This window comes from Mastacembelus armatus, chromosome 9, assembly GCF_900324485.2.
Source record: "Mastacembelus armatus chromosome 9, fMasArm1.2, whole genome shotgun sequence".
Lineage (NCBI taxonomy): Eukaryota > Metazoa > Chordata > Actinopteri > Synbranchiformes > Mastacembelidae > Mastacembelus > Mastacembelus armatus.
In genome coordinates, this window is record NC_046641.1 from 6,478,964 (window position 1) to 6,496,411 (window position 17,448).

At 42.1% G+C, this 17,448-nt stretch overlaps 2 protein-coding genes across 3 annotated transcripts; one reads left to right on the top strand and one right to left on the bottom strand.

The window, feature by feature from the left end:
• Positions 1 to 581: 581 nt before the first annotated feature.
• tbx16 (T-box transcription factor 16) lies at positions 582 to 3,229 on the top strand. Its single transcript, XM_026322039.1, has 9 exons — positions 582 to 715; positions 839 to 995; positions 1,109 to 1,211; positions 1,529 to 1,693; positions 1,895 to 2,041; positions 2,133 to 2,203; positions 2,315 to 2,403; positions 2,493 to 2,706; positions 2,788 to 3,229. The coding sequence occupies exons 1-9, from the start codon at positions 700 to 702 to the stop codon at positions 3,227 to 3,229; spliced, it is 1,404 nt and encodes a 467-aa protein (XP_026177824.1). The 5' UTR covers positions 582 to 699.
• Positions 3,230 to 6,934: 3,705 nt separating this feature from the next.
• Positions 6,935 to 12,963, bottom strand: klhl22 (kelch-like family member 22). 2 transcript variants are annotated; one of them, XM_026322205.2, is made up of 7 exons: positions 12,247 to 12,963; positions 10,804 to 10,969; positions 10,424 to 10,723; positions 9,838 to 10,247; positions 9,205 to 9,397; positions 8,849 to 9,082; positions 6,935 to 8,669 (listed from the first exon to the last, which is right to left on the bottom strand). In XM_026322205.2, exons 1-7 carry the CDS (start codon positions 12,465 to 12,467, stop codon positions 8,331 to 8,333), a joined length of 1,863 nt encoding a protein of 620 aa, XP_026177990.1. In that variant the 5' UTR covers positions 12,468 to 12,963; the 3' UTR covers positions 6,935 to 8,330. The 2 variants fall into 2 exon arrangements, with proteins under 2 accessions (XP_026177990.1, XP_026177989.1); XM_026322204.2 differs by having other exon boundaries at positions 10,412 to 10,723; positions 12,247 to 12,962.
• Between the last annotated feature and the right edge of the window lie 4,485 nt (positions 12,964 to 17,448).

The window sequence follows — 17,448 nt, forward strand, 5'->3', positions numbered from 1 at the left end:
ATATATATATATATAGCTCAGCTCTTGTATAAATACTGTAAATACTGCTACTACCCAGATCCACACACACAAACCACAGTGGATTATTTCATTTAATGTACCGTCTACTGCATTTCTCTGTTGTGTCATACTTTTATACTGGGAATTTATCCCATTACACAAACACACTAAATAGTATTTTCTTGTGTGATTATGTCTGTGTGAACGATATTTACACAGATTCTGGTGCCGCTGTGAGGCCTGATTGGCAACGGGGAAGTCCGTCCATATTTGTTTTAAAGTCTCTTAGCAGTTAATAAAGATGCATTTCCTCCATCCCCCTTCCTGTGGGGACGGTATCAAGGCTCTGTTAAGTCTCTTTGATTTCCAGAAGCCTCCAATCACAGTGGGACACTGTCTCATCACTGTCACTTCAAAGCTTGGGAATGGCTCTCCTGACCCCACCCACTCCAGGGCTCCTCTTAAAAGTCATGGTCGCAGCACCCTCCAGGACCCAAGATCTCAGAAGGCTCTACTGCTGGAAGACTGACCACACTTCTGACTCCACTGCAGGATTTCTTTTGATTTGTTACACATGAGGCAGAAGACCAAGGAGGGAGCACTGGACTGAAGAAACACTTGGATATCACTGAACATTGGATTGCTTATTGGCATTCGGTGCATGAACTGTTTCAAGCTTGCTAGCCCTGAACCTGAACAATGCAGTCCATCAGAGGTGAGTGCTGACTCACTTTTTGGGATTTACACTGGGCTTTTAAAACAAAAACTCCAAATTTCTCAACTACTTACCAGATCAACCCAATCAGGCATTTCTCTAATGAATTTTAATATCTTCTAGACCTGAAGCCCAACTTCAGCGGACCTCCTCCTGCTTCCATGGCTGCTGGGCCAGATGCCTATCTCCAGGGCAACATCAGGATGACTTTAGAGGACACTGAACTCTGGAAGACCTTCCATGAAATAGGAACAGAGATGATCATCACCAAACCAGGACGGTAAGATGATAGAAAAGGAACATCTTATGCCAAATGTTTGAAAAGAAAGGAGTTCCCTTTTGTTGCTGTGTGTGCAGTTTTTTCTCACATATGTTTCCTTCTGTGATTTCCAGGCGGATGTTTCCTCACTGTAAAGTTAGACTGTTCGGCCTCCATCACTGCGCCAAGTACATCTTACTGGTTGACATGGTCCCTGAGGATGGTTTCAGGTATAAGGTAAGACAGCTTTTTTTTGTTCTTCACTTCTCAGACAGTTTCAGCTGAGAAAGTGTAGTCTTGGTTTAGACTAGTATCCCCAGACAACTCATCCCTCGTTTATCAGCCCCCTCTGCTGACATTGTACATCAAAGGGTGTTATCTCTTCCTGTTTTTCTATCCCCTGCTGGGAGTCCACTGTGTTACCCCCTATCTCTGTGGGAGGTATCAGGCAGCCATCACTCTCCTCTCTATCGTCGTCTTGCACTGTGGGAAAGGAACAATCTGTAAATCACCTTTCTCTATGAGACCGAGACTTACTATCCGTCTCCTTACAGTGGAATAAAGACAAATGGGAAGTGGCAGGAAAAGCGGAGCCTCAGCCTCCCTGCAGGACCTACCTCCACCCTGACTCTCCAGCCCCGGGGAGCCACTGGATAAAGCAGCCCGTCTCCTTCCTCAAGCTCAAGCTTACCAACAATACACTGGACCAGCACGGCCATGTGAGTCACAGCATTCAAAACTGGCTGCTTAAGAACAACTTCCCATTTCCAAATGAGGTGCACAGCTGGAAGTTCTTGGGTGACAAACCAGTAGCACTTACAGACAGGATGCTTTGGTAGCAACTGCACATTGAAGTGCTTAAAAACATTTTTAAAAAAGTGGGGGTTGCTTAGTATTAATCAGTTTCTTTCTACCTGCAGATCATTTTGCACTCCATGCATCGCTACCACCCACGCTTCCACATCGTACAGGCAGACGACCTGTTCAGTGTCCGCTGGAGTGTTTTCCAGACCTTCACCTTCCCTGAGACTTCCTTCACAGCAGTCACTGCGTACCAGAACACCAAGGTCAGTCTCTAGCACTGTTAGTTGAGATAACAACAAACCTCTGGTGACCATAACACACACTGACGGACCTGATGTTCCCCCTATTCTACAGATAACAAAGCTGAAGATCAACCACAACCCCTTTGCAAAAGGTTTTCGTGATGAAGGCACTAATAAAAAAAGGTGGGTGTTAGCCAATTTGTTTTATTTGAAAGATGACTATACCCACGCACTAAACTTCAATCAAATAAATGTATGTAATATTATTTTAATGAACATGATGTTTCACCATAGGCGTGCAAATAAAAACCCAGGCAGTCTGGAGAAGCGACCAAAGATGTCTGACATTTTGAAAAGGGACTCAGAGGAGGACAGTCCACCAGGTACAGATTGAAAACTCTCCAGCCTCCAGATGCTATTTTCACCGTTTTGCCCCGTGCTCCGTAAAACTATCTAATTTATGTCTTCTCAGATTTTTGCCAGTCATCATACGAGGGGTACGCCAGAGAGGACGGAGACCTGGCCAAAAGCAAAGAGGTGGATGCTGTCAAAGTGGAGCGTTACTCCCCCTGGGTTGCTGAGAGGGAGCACAGTGTGAGGACTGACTCTCCTGCTGGGGCAGACACAAGGGACATGTATAACGCAGAGCAACTTGTTCCGGCTCCAGCTTCCTACCAGCCCTACAGGTGAATACTGTTTGGCAACAAATATGTACACAATGTTGTTGTGATAAACAGAGAACTGACCAACTTCCTTTTACTCTTCAGGGTCCATGAGTATGGAAAGTCTCCCTCTCCCTCCTCCAGCATCGGCAGCAGCAGCAACGGTGGATCGGGCCGTAGCAGCTTTGAGTCCAGAGTCCCTGATGTCGCCACCGTCCCTGATCATGACTCTTCAAAGCCTCGTGCACATGAGATTGGCCCTACTCCTTGCGGCCCCCAGCATCTCCCTGGCCCTCAGGACTACACCGGGGTCCTCAACATGACCATGGCCCAGGCCAGCAAACCGGGGGTGATCGGTCACCACATCTACAACCCCTACAGTGCCGAGCAGCCCCTGGGCCAGTGGAGCAGCCCCACTCCCACCCAGTATCCCCCTCCCCACCATCTGACCACCGACTACACCACGCAAGCTGTGCACCACGGCTATCACCATGGCAACATGGCCGAGTGGAGCCAGTACCCACTGTTCTCTTACTCCTGCTGGTGAAGGGAGCTTCGGTTTTAACTGACTGAGTGACGTTTGCTCATGCTGATGCGCCATCTTGCCAGACTGCTGATCCCGGGGCTCACAGCCATGAGAATGCATGACGAGGCTCAGGGCCAGAGGCCTGTGGCCAGAGCAGGAAAACTGAAAGATAAAAAGAAGTGTCGCTATGTGCCGTTAAGACTGGCAGGATTCAGACTCCTGTTATGCTGACTGAAACTTAAATGTGCTACACCACGCTGGTTGGTTGTTTTATTAATTGTCTATTTATTTTGTATTGTAACTCATCTGCAAGTGTAAATATTATTTTTGTAAAAAAAAATGGAAAAAGAAATAATACAACATATGTGTGCAATTTATGTCTATCCAAATTGTGATGTGATCTGGAAATAAAGCCTAAAAGTGTAAAAGTAAAACTATGTGTTATCTTGTGTTTATATTTATATTTGATCATATATATATTTCTATCTTTTTGAATTTTGAATTAAGATTCAAGTTCAATGAAAGCTGCATGATATGGAGTACAAAGTATAAAACACACAGCACAAGTTAAAAACAGCACAAATTACTTAAACATCAGCAGAACCGCCCACTAGAAGACATCTGATACACAACTAATAATCCTACTGTCATAATAAAATGTATTGGCATATAGATTGGTAGTGTAAAAAAGTATTTTTTCTATGACTCATTATGCTTATATTAAAATAAAATGTCAACAGTTATCATGAAAAAACGTCTGACTGGAAATTCTGCCTTTACTGGCCATGGAGTCACAGATACTGTGGCCTGCCTGTGGTGTTGGTTTTCCTACAGTCCGTGTTCTGCATCCAGCAATTTTACTGAATGACTGTGACTGAGTGTATTGTAAAGGTGCCTTTGTCTCCAGGTGCACGCCTGTGTGGTCTGTACCTGACGACCTCAGATAAGCAGCACGTCCTTTACTGGGATTTGTTTGTATTTCCTCTTTGTTGATCTAATGAGGACCATGCTGTAGTTTCAACAGGCCCAGCATGCATTAAAGACATTGTATTACTGTGACTTCAGCTCACCTGCTGAGGTTTACTCACCAGTATCATAAAGCATTGCACGGCTCTCGTTCTCCATCTCAATGAGCCTTAAAAAGCATGAAAATGGGGGGCTGTTGGCTCCTTTTCACAACTGAAAAACACAGGCTGGGCCCATCTCCTCCACCCTGGATGGATATGAGCTGCTAATGGCTGTTGTAAAGGCCAGGGGGGAGGGGTGGTTGGTTGATGGTGGTGGGGGGGCATCCTACAGGAACAGTCCTGTAGTGGTGTGGATTTAGTTTAGGACAATTCATTATCTCAGCCGCTTCTTGAACCAATATGCCCAACCTCTGACTTCCCCAGTGTTATGATGCACACAGTTCATTTACTCATTTTAATGAGGATAAGAATAGAGACGGATGTACGTGCTGCTGGGCGAGGAGGTCAGACGGATGAAGTTAGAGTTTAGAGAGGAAAGAAATCAGCTTTTTGGTTTATTCCAATTTAAGAAAATAAATCATAGTGTGATTTACGTGTTGTAAGACATTAAGACTGTCATGTCACGGGAATATTTAGGTGCTATGGTTTTATATATCAACAGGATATTGTTACTGCAGCTAGTTCATGTCCTAATGGGTTGGTGTATCTGAAAACCCAAGTGGGAAAAACGTCTGGCCTTGTTCTTGGGCTTCTCCTTAAATACTACCCAACTAAAGCCTTTATTCTGAAATGTAAAATGAATACCAGTGCTGACGGATCAGATGTGTTTCTTCTGACACTGGAACATTTTTGCCTGATGGTGTGGACTTTAGTTTTTGTTGTCCCTTTAAAATGTTTTTTGGATATTTTTTATTGTAGCTTTGAGCAAATATTTTCACATTATTTTGAGTTTCTAATCATGAAATGTAACATAAGTATATTTATTGTGTTTTTTTGATCTGTATTGTGTTTGTAATATTTCATGATAATATTGTTTTGATCCCCTGAAGCTGCAGAGAAGTACAATACAATGTGAAATGTTTTATTAAAAAGGACTGCTGGTAGAAACTGCAGAGATTTCTGATATAAAACTGTGATTTAATGAGGATTTATAAACTTTATTCTTTTTGATGGGAATTTATTATAGCTTGGGTCCAGAGCTCTGATTTGTTGACTACATCTCAGATTCATTCAGCAATTCAAGTGTCCATGAATAAATGAAACCAAATGGCAGATTTACCTCAGTTAGAGGTTACGTTTGAGTAAACCATGACATTTCCTACAGGTACCAGCCAGCAGCTGCACTAAATGGAAATTAATATGATTGAAGTGCAGTCAGCCTCCTCCATTGATGACCAAGGTGAGTCCAGCTCTGCATCCAAAAGTGACTCTTGTTCTCTGTTTACTTACTGCCTGCCTCTGCCTGACTTTGGAGCCACTCCTCTCCTACACAGAAGGCCAAACAAGAAAGTGAGCACTTAGTAAAAGTCCCTTGACAGACACACACAGCTCCACTGGGTTTAATCTGCATATCTCTACATAAGTGGGTAATTTGGGTCTTTTAATTGCTCTGATAATGGTCCAGCAAAGAGCATCATATCGACCTGCACTCAGATGCCTGTAAAGGCTGCTGATGAGGTTAAGTGCATGACATATGTCTTAAGTATCCCCCTGGTGGTCCTAAGGCTTTAAAATGAAAAGACTGATGCATAAACGCAGCAGATTGTTGATCCTGGATGTCCAGTGATGGTGTCAGCAGATCCCACCAGACAACTTGGTGGGGGTTGGCACAATAGTGTGAAACAGAGAGGGGGTGGGGGCATTCACTTAGGGCTGGTGGGGGGTAACAGATGCAGATGAAACAGCCTCAGAGGGGAAAGCGGCAGTCAGCCTTCATAAAGGTGATGGAGTGGAGGGCCAAATGGAGAGGAACTAGAAGAGACTGGTGGAATAAAGGACGCCAGCCAACAGGCTAGACAAGGACATCATCTGTGGAGATTTTACACTACGTATTTGAAAAATACATTAAAAGACAGTGATATGAGCTTTCATATAGAGTGAAGACACAAATTCTTTCCTTTCTTTACTAAAGAGTAGCCACATTTCAAATTTTAATCCCCATAGTTTCTGAAAACCCAATTTCTCCCCAAATGCTGCACATGACCTTCCACAGCTGTGGTCCACAACAAACATGCAGGTATGACAGTAGCCATGTGTGATTCATTTTTATTAAAAATCAATACTTATTTCAACAATAGGATTCTGGCCTTGCATATCATGTGTCACAATGTGTTCCAATACACTGTATTATTTCCTATGACATACACTACTACCCATCCATCCATCCATCATCTATACCCGCTTATTCCCTAACCAGAGTCACAGGGATCTGCTGGAGCCTATCCCAGCTCTCTTTGGGTGAAAGGCAGGGGTCCACCCTGGACAGGTCCCCAGTCCATCACAGGGCCACATAGAGACAAACAACCTCACACACTCACACTCACTCCTATGGGCAATTTAGAGTCACCAATCAACCTGACATACATGTTTTTGGACTGTGGGAGGAAACCAGAGTACCTGGGGAAAACCCACACAAGCACAGGGAGAACATGAAGACTCCACACAGAAAGGCTGGGTTACACTACTACCCATTACTTGAAAAAGAAAAGTGAAATAAACTTGTTCCTTGAGCTTTTCAATGACAGAAATAAAAGATGGATATTGATAGAGGTGTCATTTAATGCTTCATCTGCCTGTACCAGCAAGTGTAATCATTGGAGCGTGGAGCAAAGCTCGACTTGGCAAAGAGAAATATTCTAACAGGATATTCTAGTTGCTCTTTAGCTCATAAAGGGCATACAGCTATGCAGCAATTTCCACCCTATGAAAAATTAATGAAAGCATAAAGTACCACAATTGGTTGGTTTTCATTGCACATATATCAAGACTCAGAATTCTTTGACAAACATTGCAACACATTGTGAGTTAAGGATTAACCTATAGCACTAGTGCCTCATCATTCAGGTACAAATTATTTCAACAAAAACACAAAAGTTTTGATATCAGAGGCACAACGACTCCAAAGGCTCCCCTCCATCAATATACACGGAAAAACAGAAAAACTCAGGTTCAGGATGTAGCCACAAAAATAAGGCACAGTGTCAGAGTTCATATTGTATTTTCAGGACTATAAGTCGCTTTTAGCAAAAACAGCCTTGTTGAACAGAAAAAAAACATATATAAGTCGCTTTGGTGTATAAGTCGCATTTCTAATTATACTAATTATAGTCTAAATTAGCCTATGAAGAAAGTAGACTAGGTATAACAACAAGCAGAAGTGCATTATGAAATTCAGTCACTTGTGTCAAGTAACGTCAAACAACTGCACCAACTTCAGGGTTGAGGGGAGAGGAAGCAGCGTGTCCTCCTTCTCTCCTGGGTGCCACTTATAGTCCGGAAAATACTTATGAATTATTCAGTAGTTTGGGCATGATGACAACTCCATTGTAGTAACTACAATCCTTGGGTGGGCACCATGGCTAAATTATAAAAATAAAGTCAACAAAGGGTCTCTTCATACTTGAACCTGGTCATGCCCAGTCAGGACTGCGTTGGGGGGCATCCAGTGTCAGGGCTGTTTAGTACTTGGACGGGGGACCAGTTGTTGTAAGGGTTGGGTGGCAGGCTAGCAACCAGTCTATGCAAAAATCCTGTGCTGCAGGACATCAGAGACAGGTTGCTTTAACAGCCTTGGTCTCATCAGAAAATGTGTTCAATAAAGACATGACAGATTAGAACTGCTTCTGTGTTATCAGCTTAAGATCAGATCACATTTTATGGCAAATCAATGCAGAAAACCAATTCATTCCAAGGGGTTCACATATTTTACTTGCCACTGTATCTTCATGATTGATGATCAGAGTGCTCATTGTTCATTGTTTCTAAGATTTTATCCAAGAAGTAACAAAAAGTGTGTGAAGGTTCAGAGTGACACTTTGGCCTAGAGACACTGGAAGTGGTCAACATGCTGCCCTAACGACTGCCACAAAGAATAGTCAACGAGATGAAAATGATCTGTATATCTGTGATCACAGATACAGTTGAACACAGGTGCTTCAGTCCTCACTAAAGTCCTCTGAGTTGTCCATGTCCTCGTCTTCCCATGCCTTGGTGCGCTGCTCCCAGCTCTTGGCTTGGGCGAGCACAGTGGGTGGCATGAGTGCTACACATGCAGCCAGGCCAGAGGTGCGCTCCTTTAACTCTTCCTCACTCTCCCACTCATCGGTGTCTGTGTCGTAAACGTGAACATACTTCATTCTGTTGCCTTTGTCATGAGAGCGTCCTCCCAGGATGTAGATGCGACTGTGAATCACAGCTACACCAGGTTCTCCATGTCCACTGGGGAGAGGGCTTATTAAAGACCAAGAGTTGGCTGTGGGGTTGAAACATGCCACCTGAAGGAAAAAAGCACAACAAAATTAAATACAAATATGTCATAATGCATGAACATCTAAACATAAAAAAGAGGGGTACGTAAGTCAACATTGCCAACAGCATGAAACTACTGTTTAGTAGTGTCAACACAGCCTTTATTGTGCAGCATAAACACCACTGATGACTTGGGATATTAAACCTTCAGGACATCACGCCGATATCCACGCTCATCATTGCTTCCCCCGATAACATAGATGTGTCTGTTAACAGCAGCCATGCAGTGCCATGCCCGCTCCACTGGTCCTTCTGCACATGCTGTCCACTGGTTGGCTGCAGGGTCAAAACAGTAGGTCTCTCTGAGATACGCTGCTCCTCGACGCCCACATGTTATATAAATTTTACCATCCTCCACCGCTCCAGCATGGGCGTAAACCTGTGTAGAAAAGGTGTAAAGCAGGAAAAGTCCAATTAATGACATACAGATGAGTATGTAGCACCCCCGTGTGCCTGACAGCAGCATTACATGCATTTGTTTCCGGCTTTTGATTTTCATACCTCCCGCTTTAGGGGTGATACAAACTCCCACATGTTGGAGTGTGGGTCATAGCGCTCCACTGAGTCCAGCTCATTGCTGTAGTCTCGCCCTCCGATGGCATAAATATATCCGCCCACCACACATACACAGTGGTCAGCATGCTGCTGCTGCAGAGGCTGGATGGCACACCAGCTGTTGTGGCGAGGATCGTATCTGCGTAAATGAAAAGTATCAAATCAGTTAGGAAGAAATACGACTCTGGAAATTCAGTTTTTATTATGACATGTTTCACTGCAAGGTCTATTTAGTAACTGGTCTTGACTTATGGCTGTATCACGAGCTTCATCAGTAGATTAAGCTGATTATGTTCAAACTGACTTTTGTTTTCAGAGCACTTTTTAATCTGCTAGTAAAGGTAACGTCACATGATCAAAAGCTCATGAACAGCTATGAAATGGACTGTTTCCTCAACTGCTGTCTCCAGAGTCAGAGGTGAACTTTGAACCTCAGCCTTATGCCAAAATGTGTTAAGAAAAAATGGAAACTTGAAGATCTATATTTCCATAAAAACTACATCTGCTGTTGAATATCATGTAATGCAATCAAAACATCTACTAAATGCACTTTGTTTTCATTTAAACTTTGATTCTCACCTCCAGCAACGGTTCTCTGCTCGAAATTCACTGGTGTTTTTGTCTCCCCCAATTAGATAGACAAAGTTGTTGAGCACAGCAATGCCCTGGTTGGACATTTTGGGGGTGTGAACTGAATTGATAGTCCTCCACTCTCCCCAGGTTGGATGAAATACATGAAACAAGTGCTCGGTGTCTCTGAAGGAGCTGGGGGTGAACATTCCCCCAAAGCCCAAGATACAATTAAAGATGGACCGTGGCTGGGTGAGAGGATCCTGCAGCACGGGCTGCCAGACCTCCATCTCGTGGTATCTCAAGGCGGCTGACACAGTGTCCTTCAGCGGACACTGATCCAGTCGGCCATGCAGCCTCTGCAACACTTCTTTGTCAATCAGGCAGAATCGCACAGCAGCAAGCATCTTGAGATTGTCCTGCAGGTGAAACAGAGTAAAAAAAAAAGTAAATGAAGCAGATAAAGTTTAGACAAAGTGTGAGTAAAAGCACAGTCAAATTAAGCAGTTATTATGTCTTACTCAGCAGAGAGTGTACATATGACAGAGCTGAAGAGAAAATGCAGACACAGCTTGGGACTGACCTGCAAGTTCACCTGGTCATTTTCCACCTGCTCAGGACTATAGTGGTAATGCAGCGCAGCCTCGTAAACCTCGTTCTCACTTTTCACCTGAAGCTCGTCACTGCCCAGTGCCCTGAAGACTTCATCTTGGGGTAGCTGTCGGTACACGTCGGTTCGAGACAAAGTCTGAATGTTCCTGATGATATAGGAGTGGATCTTGGCATTTAGTTGCTCCAGCCCGTACAGGTCAGCTAGATGACAAACCTCCAAAATGTTGCTCTCGTCCAGCCAGCAGAAGAGAAAATCACAGCAGAAGCTAATGACATTCTCGATCTTCAAACACAAAAGGACAAAGGTTAGTGAAAAACAAATTAAAATAATTCACCTGATGTAGTTAAAAGGTACAAGCCTACCTGTACCAGTGTGGCAGCTATGAGAACTTCCTGAACACACTCCAGGTCTAACTCAATCTCTGAAGTGTAGATATAGTCCAGTATTTTTTTCATAGCCATATAGGATATTCCATGTATTGGAATTTCCTTTTGCTGCGTCTCTCGAAGGCCTCCAGCAAACATTCCCCTGGAGGAGGATGGTGGCATACTGTTATACTAGATTAACCTGATGGCCCGATGATAAGATGCATAACATATTTCCACACTGAGCTCAGTCTGAATTCTCACCTCTCACTATTCTTGAACACCTGACTATAATCTTATTGCTACTGTATGGAAAACCAAAATTCCCAAGACCGGTCCAAAAATTATAACAATAAATTGGACAAATATAGTGTAGATGTTAAAATGCTAACTGGTTAAAAATATGTGAAACAAGATGCAGAAGAAGCATTGGATGTTAATGGGATTCAATGATTGTCATGCACCATTAAAGACATTTACTGGCAGCGATGGCAAAGCCCCATCGTTGGTTGCAGACAACATATAATGGAAAAGGATCATGCAAAATTAAAAGCAATTTCATCTGGACTACAATCTGCCTGGCAAATAAATAGAAAATCAATGCTAAATAACACAAAAAGAAAAACAGAAAAAGAACATATGGAACAAAATATGATACTAAACAGCTGGGGGATACTTTTATTCAGTTATTGAGAAGATAAAGTTTATTCCATGTCATTTAGAACCTGGTGGAGTATTTCAGACCCAAAGAGCTTCAAGAGAAAATGTGTATTTTAATGGTTTTTACTCAGAAATTCAATGTTAAAACTGAAGTGCGTCAAGGAAGCTGTCTTGGGCTGCTCCTGTATAGTTTTCACTCATGTTTAGGGCGTGTGTTGATGTACACTGATGATCCCATAATATATTTGGTGGCCACCACCACTACAATGCCCAATTAAAGAGGGAACTGAAATTAGATCAGCTGGATCTGTAGTAAATAATAATAATAATAATAATAAAAATTACACACTAACTAGGTTAAATGTGGAACATGTGGAACAAATTGAGTTGAAATTCAAAGTTTGATCTGGACCTTACTTCTATATTATATTTGAACAATAAAAATACAATGCTTTAAAATGTGCCAAAGGAAAACTAGTTAGAAAGAAACTTGACCAAAGAAAGTATGTGGTAGGACTGCTATGATATTTATGGCTATGTCTAACTCTAATCTAACTCAGGAGAGACTGAGTTAGTGCTTGTTTGTATTGTTCTTGTTAGTTCTGTATCATGATGCCTTTATGCCACTGTACTGAATGTGTATTTTGTATTGTATATTTGTTTTAGTTTGGGTAGATGGACGGATCATACAAGTATTATAGTATTAGTGTTAGAAGTGTTAGTAAAGTGAAAGTGAAAGAGTAAAGACAATAAGTGCAAAGAGACTTGATGGGTTTTTACCTAAAATAATCACAAGAGGCTGCTAGAAGTAATCGGTGGGCTTGAAGGGGTCGACCCTCCACCAGCAGCACCACATCAAACAAGATGCCCCTGTGTCTGAGGGACAGCAGGCCGTCCAGCAGGCTGCAGAAATGGGTCGCACTCTTGTAGCTCTGTCGGCTCGGGCGGCCCAACGAGCCGGCGGGTCCTCTCGGTGGACTCAGCTCTTTGTGCTCCGCCATAGCGAGGTCCTGGTGTTCCGGCTTTTGTGGTTTTATTGGTCTATGCTAAGGTTTTCATCGTGAGGAGCAGCCTGGGCAGCTAGCGGAGACAGGTGGCTAACGTTACCCCTCCAACGCTTTATGTCTCAGATCTGTCGCCGACACGTCGTGTAGCTACACGTCAGCAGTTAAATCCGCAGAGCCGATGAGGTTTAATTAAACTACATAGTCACATGTGGTCGACCAAGCTGCTGGCTAAGCCCTGAGCTGGCTAATGTCGACTATAAACACTGAAGCTAGCTTTAACAAGGCATCAGCTAATTGGCGTTAAGCGGCGTGTTTCTGACATGAAACACTACATGAACAGCAAACTACACGACTGCAGGACGGTATAGCCGTGCTCCTCAAGAACAAAGCGATCAGTGTCAGCTGTCAGATCACACTGACAAACACAGTTTCCTCATAGTTTGACAGCTCGAAAACAAGTCTGTTTACAAGTCTGTGTTTGTCTGTGAGCTCGAACACCATTGGTCGATGCCGCCGTGTTGTCCCGCCCATCGTCTAAAGACGGACCAATCAGAGGCGTTTGTCACGTTGCTAAGTAATAACAATTTTAGTTGGTTTTTAAAAATAAAAGTCGTGTTTATATACAGATCAGTTTTATCCACGACTTATTTTCAGGCTATTTACTTTGATAAAGGAAACTTTTAGTTAAACACATTTTAGACACTATAATTCTTCTGTCAAACACAAGAGGATGCTGTTTACTGCTCAAATGTCTTCAGGCTCTTTGTATGTCAAGTGTGTACTGGCAGTACGGGTTCTAAGTAGTCCAAGTCATTTACAGTACTTTGAACTTATATACAGCTTTGAGGTACTAGATCTTTACAGGTGTATTTAAACCTAATTTCCACTGCATTTTAAAGGTAAATAATGCAGTACTTCATTACATTTGTGGCCTCCGTTACTAATTAGTACACAGCCTGACTAACTTCACATTAAAATACATCAATAATAATGCATATATAACTGAATATTTTAAAAGGGTCCTTTCTTTGCCATTATTGCCTTTGCTTCAGAAACTCTAATATATTTAACTATAGCACTTTAATATAATAAAATTTAAGCTTCCATATTGCTTTTACAATCTAATTCATCTTCTGCAGAGATTTAAATTTGCATATATCATTTCCCAACACGAAGAGGAGAGATTTTCTCCACTTGCAAAAACACTGTTGGAATAATCCATCACTTGATTTATAATCCAATCTGATATACACTGCAGGGAAGGGCACAGGGAGAATTGAAGGGGGAGGAATCTCCTCTGGCCTTTCATCTTGGGTGCAAAAATGCCCTTTTCAAATAGCAAATTATGAATAATTTGGCCCTGACACCTGTGTGTGTCATCTGTCAAAAATGCCACCTTCGGCTTTAGGATATCATGATGAGTATTATTTTATTATTGTCTTAAAAAATCTTAAAAATCTTAAAATCTTAAAAAATATATATATATCACTCAGACAATAAAGGTAATGCTGAGAGTGATATTAATTTGTATTTGTCCTTCTTTTTACCATAAAACACATTTTATTTGTGTATGAAAGTGTCTAAGCAGTGATTATCTACATAATTCACATGTTTGAGCATTAATTTAAAGTAATTGTTGCATTTTACTTGCTAATTGGCCTGGTATAGTCCACCTACACCCACTTTGCATGTTTGTCCATTATAAATTGTCATCATAACCTGAGGTGTGGGTAAGTAGGGCCCTGCTCTGCCTACTCTGCTCGGTAGGATGTTTATCACATACTGGACCTTTGTCATCATAATTACAGTAACAATCATGGAGTATAGCTGGTTTGGGCAGAAAAACCACTTGGTTTTGGGTTAAAGAAAAACTTTCCTGATGTAATAACAGTGATGATCAGATTGAAATGCAAAACAAGGCACAACAGGTTCTAAAGTCCACCTTTATTCTACTCCTGCCACAATTAGTTTATTATGGCCAGAGGTGACCTAATTATAACACATATTTGTCAGAACTTCCTGGAGGCCATAGGGCACTTGGTTTTACTCTTACTGAGACTAGATCATGCAGCGGACCGTCTCCTCTAATCAGGCAAGAGGGTGTAGCGCCACAAGCCGGAGGAAGACATGACCAATGAAAACAAAGTGAGCTGCATTTAAAGAATTAAATGTCAATCTAAGCCACAAATAGACTTTAAAAGAAGATTTTGACTACAGCATTTATCAAGACCTGAAATAGTCCATGACCTTGGGCTTCTATAAATATGCCTGTTACACTAATCCTGCAATAGTTAAAATGCTTACCCTTCACAAAACTATGGAAATCGACCATTTTATGGTGCCATTACTGGCTATGATGAGGAGCTTGAGCAGTAAGGAGGAATGGGCCCATGTGTGCTACAGGTAGAATGGGCCCCAATAAGAATTAGAGCTGCAGGATGCTGGAAATAAGTGACTGTACCAGCCATGTGCCACTGCATGGCTCCTGTATGTTACATCTGATAAGAGACGAAACTGGCAGACCCTAGGACAATACAATTGATTAGTTTGGGACAGCAGAGCTCCAGTGGTGCCATTCATTCTGCTCACATCCCCTCTAAGGTGGTTTCCATGCCAACTACCTACCACTTTTAGTGTTGCACAGAAGGTGTATGCATTTTACTGTACAAACATGAAAAGACTGAATCTGCAGAGTTTAAAGAGTGTGTGTCAAAACTCAAAGCTGGACAGTTCATAAAGCAGCAGGAGCAGTGTGAAATGAATTATATCTACTGTATTACACATACTCCCTGCTACGTGATTTATAAGTGAATGGATGGTTGTAAAGTGACTAAGGTGCCGCCCTGGCAGATGCAATTTTGCTGTGACTGCTCTGTGATTGTGAAGTGAGCAATCAATTTCCCTCTGTACCAAAATCCTGTAACACAACAACGCGTAGTACTGCAGTTTGATAAAGCCTGCCAACCATCCTAAGATGGCAGCCACTGGGTGATACATAATTTTCTTCCAATCATAAACAGTGGGGGATCGTTTACATTGGCAGAGGATTTGGGCAGATCTGCTTCAGTATATTTAGTTGTCATTTTTGGGAGAAATTGGAACGGCTCTCCACAGGGAGATTGTATGAAAAAATGCAATTGTTAGTCTAAACGCAGTAAGAATTCACAACGATTAAAATTAAATGACATTTATTGTTCACTATAATGGCAACTCCCAAGTCAGTCTGTGTCCTACTATGGTGCATCTTTCACAGTGGTCAGAGGCATCTTTGGAAAAGCCTGGGAGATTTCCGTGTCTCACTGAGGAAAACAAACTAATGCCCTGGATATTTAAGGCTTCCAACATGTGCACTGCTCCTCAGGATGCAAGGATTATTAATTATTGTTGACATAAACAAGAAGACGTGACGTAAAACCCACAAGCTCGTCCGTCACTGTTTGTTTAAAGATTGTAAAAGGCTGGACACAACTTCAGAGCTTCTTGAAAGACAGAGGGTGGATTCTTTTTTCTCACATGGCCAACACATGGCAGGAAACTGGCATTTCCCTGTGGAAAGTATTACAAAACAACAAGCAGAGACTTGATAGCACCAGATAGCTGTGCTCTGCTGTGCTGTGCTGCAGCTGCTCTCATAGGGGAGGTTTGGTCTATGTCATGTGCAGTTGGTCTACACTGATAATTAAATATCAGAGGTGATGGAATAGCCTTAAGTCTTTACACTGACATGAAATTATACATTGACATCATCCTCATGAAATCAGTATTTTCTAAGTAAGTATCTCAGAAACAGAGCCACGTGCAGTAACCTTGGTAACTGCCTCTTCAACACTTGATTAAGGCCAAGTAGAACTGATGATGGATCAACTTTTAATTGCCAACAACCTGAGTGGGTGGTTCTGCCATGTGTCCATAGCTCAGGTTTCATTTTGAACAGGGCTTGTGGGGATCAATAGCAACTTGCTGCCTCTGAATTCAGTTTTCACATTTTGCTATTGGGATGAGGGCTATTTTGGGGGTACGGCTCCCGCCATCTTATTTGTTGTGACAATGATAGTGTAAATTCTGAATCATAGGCTGACATGGAGAAACACTAAGGAAACAGAGAGGCAGTAAAAGAATTGCGTGTGCTGCACACAGATGTGACTGGAGCTGGGTAGAATACTTATGTGGCTCTAGAAAGCAGGAAGGACATGCAGAACATTTATATGAATTAAAGGAGGAGGATGGTCAGCAGGTCTAATGCATACTGGATTGATTCTACCTTTCAGTCTGCAAATGCAATTGTATTTTAATAAACCTCAATCTCAGGCTCCTCTCTGGTCTATTTCTCTTTCTTCTCTATGTATTACTCCTCTCTCTTTTCCTGACTCAAATCACATTATTTCACTATACTAAATATAATTCTTGATGTAGCATGTACTAAAAAGACATCAGTTTATTTTTCTAGCTTTGTTTCATTTCATACTTGACTGCCTTTATGATCCAAAACTGTATCATTAAGTTTCAATTTTGGTTGTGAATTGGAAACCTTTTAGGAAAGAATGTGAACAAATTCAGCGACAAAAGCGACTTTAAAGAAATAGTCTGACCTTTTGGGAAATATGTATAATTATTCCAGCCATAGTTAGGTAAGAATAGAGCTACAGTCCAGAGCTAATTTAGCAGCTTAGTGGTGTACTTTTGAAGAAAACCATTTCCACTCTATAAACTAAGCTACACAAACCAACAGGTAGCAAAATTACTCCCTGGGCCAACGTATGTGCTTCTTCAGGTGCAGTATTTGTCCTGACCTGAATTTGACCTATTTTCAGATGTTACTTCCGCCTCCTGGTGCCGGCAGTAATGAGGCTGATGGGAGTGGTGAGACTAAAACAGTAAAGAGGCTGTAAAACCACTGCAATGGAAAAGAAAAGAGTCAGCTGATTGGCACCTATGTCATCAAGAGTGACACCTTTCACACAGAAGTAGTTATGTG